The following is a 6,356-nucleotide window of genomic DNA, read 5'->3' on the forward strand; positions in this document are numbered from 1 at the left end:
GGGTATCTCTGCTTGAAGCGGTTCTCTTTCTAGGCCTCTGATGAGTTTTTCAGCTGCTGGCATATCTGATCTAATGGGTCTTTTTCTTTTAATTTCCTTTGTGACAGAATAATTTGACCAAAACATGGACTCAGCACACAGTCTCCAGCTTGCTTTTTTGTGTGAAAGTTTCCAATTACTTTTTCTAAATGATCATCCAGAGTTATATGCAGTTTTTGAAAACCGGACCCCGGATTTGTTCATTAAGTAAACATTTTTCAGGTGGCAGTTTCTTGAAAGCACAGCCCCAGATTATGTTTATCTTGAAGTCATCATGCAAGAAGGCTTTCCTGAAGATCAGGTAGATCTTGGAGATGGTCAACTGCTGATCTTGACGATCAGTCTGGTGTTTGGCAGGGATGGCAGATGAGATGGTAGATGTTTCTGGTTTGGCAGCATAGGTGGAGAGGAAATGGGCAGTAGAGGAAGCTGATGGCCTCGGTAGCCATTCGGACCATGCCTTCTGCCTTGCCTTCCCTGAGCCAGCTAGCCCACCTAATTTCTGACTGATCTTGTATTTTCTGAGCCTTCAGTCGACCTGTTGACCAGTAAGCCTGACGTCCTTTCGGCCATGTCTCAACATGTCTCACCTTGCCATTTGCAGGACGTTCTTCCTAGAAGAAAGCATTCACCATGCCATCTTTGCGGATGCACAGCCAGATCATCAATAGGCCATCTACGCTGACAGTCAGCCAGATCCACAGTCTTCGTTGACACCTAAAATCAGATGGCCATCTCTTCCAAATCATCGGTCAGCCTGCCTGAGAGTTCCGGCACTGCTACTCTCAGTAGTTAAACAAATAGAGCATTATTAAGGTGCTAATGCACTTACACGTCAAACATAGGAAGAACATTCAAAGGTCAGAGGGTTGCACACTTTTTATTCCTCCAAATGAAATAACTTTTATATCAACATGCACACATTGTGAGACATTACCAATACTATAACATTGGTAAATGTTCCATCACTTGTATCTCATTGTGAAGTTCCTGTCAAAGCCTAACAGTGTGGTCTTATCTAGGAATTGATTTGACATCTTACTTAATGTTTTTGAATGAGACTGCTTCCAAATGTTTAAACATATAAGCATACACACTTAAAGTATGAGTCTTTCTTTCTTTACTTCAGTGTGGAAAGTTTTTTATCGAAAATCAACATCATGGTCAAATCCTCCAGGGCATAATTATGATTATCATGATGCAACAGGGGAAGTTTCCAGTATAGGCTGAGGGGACAGGTGTGGGGGCAGGCTGGGGACACTGTGAACTTCAGAGGAAGTTTGTTAGTTTGTTAAAGCACTTCGAGTGGAAATAGCCTGCGGTTTGAGTTATAGTCAGGCCTGAGGCACTTACATTTCATCACATGTTTTTCTTCTAAATGAGCCCCTAAAGACAAATCCTCTGCAGAGGTCTGAAATGTTTCATAAACTAACAGGCATCGCTACAAACACAAACAACAAGTTATTTTTAATTGAAGAGGGATTAGGAGGCATGTCAGGTGACAATTAAACATCTCTTTGACTGAAAAATAACAATAACACCAAATTAAATTCACATGGCCAAATTCATGTATTGCATTGTTTATTTTGATCAGCTGTCAAAAGTGTTACTTTAACTCCCTCAACCAAAAGAATACTTTTCTCAAAATATAAAGGACAGAAAAAGACAAGTATAGGGTAAAATAATAAAAAGTAAATGTAAATGTGGCATAATAATTGGACAGTAATTTAAAGATAGTATCATTCTCACAGTTAGTCATTAAACTAAGATCTCCCTGTAGTTATTTTTAAATACACCTTAATACTCCTAACAAGGAAGCATTTTAATAGATAATGTTTTAAAATGTATCTAGTGCATAAAGTGATGTGTATCTTTTTCTTTTTTTTTATGAAAATACAAGAATCAGAATTGTGTATACGTTATCTCCATTTTTAGCAAAGGTGGAATTAGTTGTATATAACCATGAATAATATGTGTCTAAAATTAACATATATTAAGTAGCTGTGACTTGCATTAGAATCATTATTGTAAAAACTGATCATATAATTTCTAAAATATAAATACCTATATGTGAGTGACAGAGGTAAACGCTATATATGAATTCCAACATTTTGGCAGAAAACACAAGGTCCTGGGTTTTTTGCATGTTGGAGACAGAATTCAGCAATGAACGGGAAGGAGCCGGTATACCACAGCAGTCAGTGGAGAACTTACCTAATTCCTCTGCCTAAGTTAAAGTAGAAACGTCACAATGTAAAAATATGTAGTATTTACAGATGTATTCAAATTAAAGTACAGAAATATGAAGTATTCTTGGATCATCCAAAGTAACAGTATGCAGAATGGCCCTTTCAGTGTGATATATTAGAGTGTTTATTTTTCTTAAGCCTTTATTTACAGTGAACATTTTATTCTATAACATATCACATGTTGTGAACAGAGGTTGTCCTACAGTAACCCACTTGTGTCTGATTGGTTAGTAAAAGGCCAGTGACCCCTACAACACAGATAATAAACGTCACATTTAAGTCCACTTCCACCCTGACCTGACTAGGTAGCTCTGCCTATTATAGTGGAACATGTCACGTGTGATAACACTGCTGGTTTTCATTGGGCCCCTATTGGCATTTGGATCATCCGAGGATGAAACTCCTATCTGTCAGATCCTTGGGAGTCCAGAGTTCCCTCTGCTGTCTAAAGAAGGAGTCGTCATGATCGGGGGAGCCTTTTCCATTCATAGCAAAATCACCCAACCTCCTCTTTCTTTTACAGAGAAACCAACACGTCTGACATGTTCCAGGTAATATTAATCTCTATATATAAATGTTTCCTCATAAAGGTCTTTCACAGTGAATACAAGTTGTATTTTTCTCTTTGTGTCTCAGTGTCAACCTCAGGGAGTTTCGATTTGCTCAGACAATGATCTTTGCAATTGAGGAAATAAACAAAAGTGAATTTCTTCTCCCAAATATTTCAATTGGATACCGTATTTATGACAACTGTGGCTCAACATTTACCTCCATGCGAGCTGTAATGGCTCTGATGAATGGTGACGAGAGGGCTGTGGGAAAAAGATGCTCTGGTCAATCAGCTGTCCATGCTATAATTGGGGAGTCTGAATCCTCTTCAACCATTGTCCTGTCACGCACTACTGGACCATTCAGAATTCCAGTGGTAAGAGCTTTGTCTATTTGTATCTGTAATGTTTTGCATCTATTAAATGGTGACTCTCCTTTTTCTTTCCCTCTCTCTATGTATGCTCAGATAAGTCATTCAGCTACTTGTGAGTGTTTGAGCAAAATAAAGGAGTATCCCTCTTTTTTTCGAACCATTGCCAGTGACCTTTACCAAAGCCGAGCCCTCGCTCAGCTGGTCAAGCACTTTGGCTGGACCTGGGTCGGGGCAATCAACAGTGACAGTGACTATGGCAACAACGGCATGGCCATCTTCCTTGCTGCAGCCCAAGAGGAAGGAGTGTGTGTGGAGTATACAGAGAAATTTCACAGGACAGAACCAGAAAAACTAATGAAAGTGGTAGAAGTGATCCGAAAGAGCACTGCCCGGGTCATTGTTGGTTTCCTAGCCCATGTGGAAATGAACGACCTTCTCGAACAGTTGAGTCTGCACAACATCACAGGCCTGCAGTTTATTGGTGTAGAGGCCTGGATCACAGCTGACAGCCTGGTGACTCCCACCAGCTTTAGGGTGCTGGGTGGTTCATTGGGTTTTGCTGTGCAAAAGGCCAATATCAGTGGCCTGGAAGATTTTTTGATTAAAGATTTCTGGGAAACAGAGTTCAATTGCAAGGAGAAAACAGAAACACCATGCAAAGAAAGCCAGGATCTAATGGAACTTAAAGATTATGATGATGACGTGACAGAGCTGAGATACTCCAGTAACATCTACAAAGCCATCTATGCTGTGGCCCATTCTCTGCACAGCATCCTAAAGTGCTCCAAAAGTCAGGGGTGTGAGAACACTGTAAATGTTACTCCCTGGCAGGTAAAATGTATATATTACTAAAGTGTTTTTTTTCCGTCTTTGGTCATTCATTCATTGACATATTGTTTTACTGCTCTTCCAGGTAGTTGAGTCTTTACAGCAGGTTCATTTTACTATCAAGAATGGGGAGCAGGTGTGGTTCGATAACACTGGAGCAGCTGTTGCTCGCTATGAGGTGGTGAACTGGCAGCGGGGATCAGATGACTCAGTTCAGTTTAAACCTGTTGGCTATTATGACGCCTCCTTACCTCTTGGACAGAAGTTTGTCCTCAAGACTGAAGACATAGTGTGGCCAAGAGGGAAGACAGAGGCAAATATCTTCATTGACAGTAACATCTACATTGATGTGTCTTGTTTGACCATATGTTATTTTGAATAACGTTGAAAAATACTATTACTGTTTTTCTTTCAAAGTTGCCTGTGTCAGTGTGCAGTGAGAGCTGTCATCCAGGAACTCATAAAGTCCTTCAGAAAGGAAAGCCAGTGTGCTGCTATGACTGTATACCATGTGCAGAGGGAGAAATCAGCAACAGCACAGGTATATGTACCACAACCTGGAGATATGGCAATTTTCATACATTGTTTGCTTTCTACACTCTGTGCATTATGTTAAAGTTTGCTATGGTACAGTCTCTTATTTACGTTTTTAAGATGTAACTGATGCAATTAAAATAATAGTGACAATATTTCTATTACAGATTCTAATGACTGCCATAAGTGTCCTGAAGAGTATTGGTCCAATGAAAACAGAGATACATGTATACCGAAAAATGTTGAGTTCCTCTACTTCACTGAGGTTATGGGTATATTACTTGTATTTTTCACTTTGTTTGGTGTGCTCCTTACTTTTATTATAGCCACTGTATTTCTGATAAATAAGGATACTCCCATTGTAAGGGCTAACAACTCTGAGCTGAGCTTCCTGCTGCTCTTCTCCTTGACTCTGTGTTTCCTGTGTTCTCTGACCTTCATCGGCCGGCCCTCTCAGTGGTCCTGCATGCTGCGACACACAGCATTCGGCATCACCTTTGTCCTCTGTATCTCTTGTGTTCTGGGGAAAACAATAGTGGTTCTAATGGCCTTCAGGGCTACACTTCCAGGCAGTAATATGATGAAGTGGTTTGGGCCTGCCCAGCAGAGACTCAGTGTTCTGAGTTTTACTGTAATACAGGTTATAATTTGCATACTTTGGCTGACTATCAATCCTCCGTTTCCCTTTAAAAATATGAACCACTATAAGGATAAGATTATTCTTGAGTGTGCCCTGGGATCACCTGTAGGGTTCTGGGCTGTGTTAGGATACATAGGGCTCTTAGCTGTGTTATGTTTTCTACTTGCTTTCTTGGCTAGAAAGCTGCCTGATAATTTTAATGAAGCTAAATGTATCACATTCAGCATGTTGATATTCTGTGCCGTCTGGATCACCTTTATCCCAGCATATGTCAGCTCTCCCGGGAAGTTCACTGTGGCTGTGGAGATATTTGCTATTCTAGCCTCCAGTTATGGGCTACTATTTTGTATATTTGCACCCAAATGTTTTATTATTGTACTCAAACCTGAACTGAACACAAAAAAACATCTGATGGGGAAAACTGAATCCAATTAAATACAAATAAAATAAGTCTTTTATTTATTTTTATTTTATGGTTTGGTTTGAATTCTGCAGTGACACTATTCGTTACAAACATTATTAGCTAAAACAAAACATTACATTTTAGATGATTCCATGTAGTGAATCCTAGCTATCTGGTGCTACAGTACTGATATCAAATACATTTAGAATAATTTGTATTTCATATTAATAAATCAATTAAAAGTTTAAACCATCCATGACTTTCTGTGTTTTCATTTAAACTTTATTTATATTTCACAAAAACATGTAAAAATGTGTTTTATAAGCTCTCCTGGACTGTTTGTTATTTAGTAGCCCCAAATATATTAAAGTTATTAAAATAAAACATCTTAACCTCACTTTATTCAGGGTCATGGCGGCCGGCCCATAGGGGCGCTAAGGGCGCCGCCCCACCTCTTCCCACATTCTACATTGTCATAAGAAAATACTTACATTTGTATTAATTTTAAACTTTTTTTTTAATTAACAAGGTACATATTATATAGTCGGTTTCAGTAAAATGTATAATCTACGATAAAATATAGATTACGATTGTTTTACGATGTCTAAAGTTACTGATAAATAACGTGTTTCCTGCTTGTGGCGCAGAAAGTGTTGCATGCGCAGTCCGCACCCCTTCAATGCAACAGATAAGAGCAGCTCGGGCGCCCACTAAGCCCCCAGGAAGTGCGCCGGACCCTGA

General features: G+C 39.4%; 1 protein-coding gene across 2 annotated transcripts; it reads left to right on the top strand.

Moving 5' to 3' along the window:
- The first annotated feature begins 2,725 nt into the window (after positions 1-2,725).
- On the top strand, positions 2,726-5,727 carry LOC117457296 (extracellular calcium-sensing receptor-like). Of its 2 annotated transcripts, XM_034097280.2 has the most exons (6): positions 2,726-2,839; positions 2,925-3,213; positions 3,304-4,041; positions 4,124-4,351; positions 4,456-4,579; positions 4,740-5,727. In XM_034097280.2, exons 1-6 carry the CDS (start codon positions 2,751-2,753, stop codon positions 5,645-5,647), a joined length of 2,376 nt encoding a protein of 791 aa, XP_033953171.1. In that variant the 5' UTR covers positions 2,726-2,750; the 3' UTR covers positions 5,648-5,727. The 2 variants fall into 2 exon arrangements, with proteins under 2 accessions (XP_033953171.1, XP_033953170.1); XM_034097279.2 differs by having other exon boundaries at positions 2,748-2,839; positions 2,925-4,041.
- The last annotated feature ends 629 nt before the right edge of the window (positions 5,728-6,356 follow it).

Source organism: Pseudochaenichthys georgianus, chromosome 13 (genome assembly GCF_902827115.2).
Source record: "Pseudochaenichthys georgianus chromosome 13, fPseGeo1.2, whole genome shotgun sequence".
NCBI classification, from domain to species: domain Eukaryota; kingdom Metazoa; phylum Chordata; class Actinopteri; order Perciformes; family Channichthyidae; genus Pseudochaenichthys; species Pseudochaenichthys georgianus.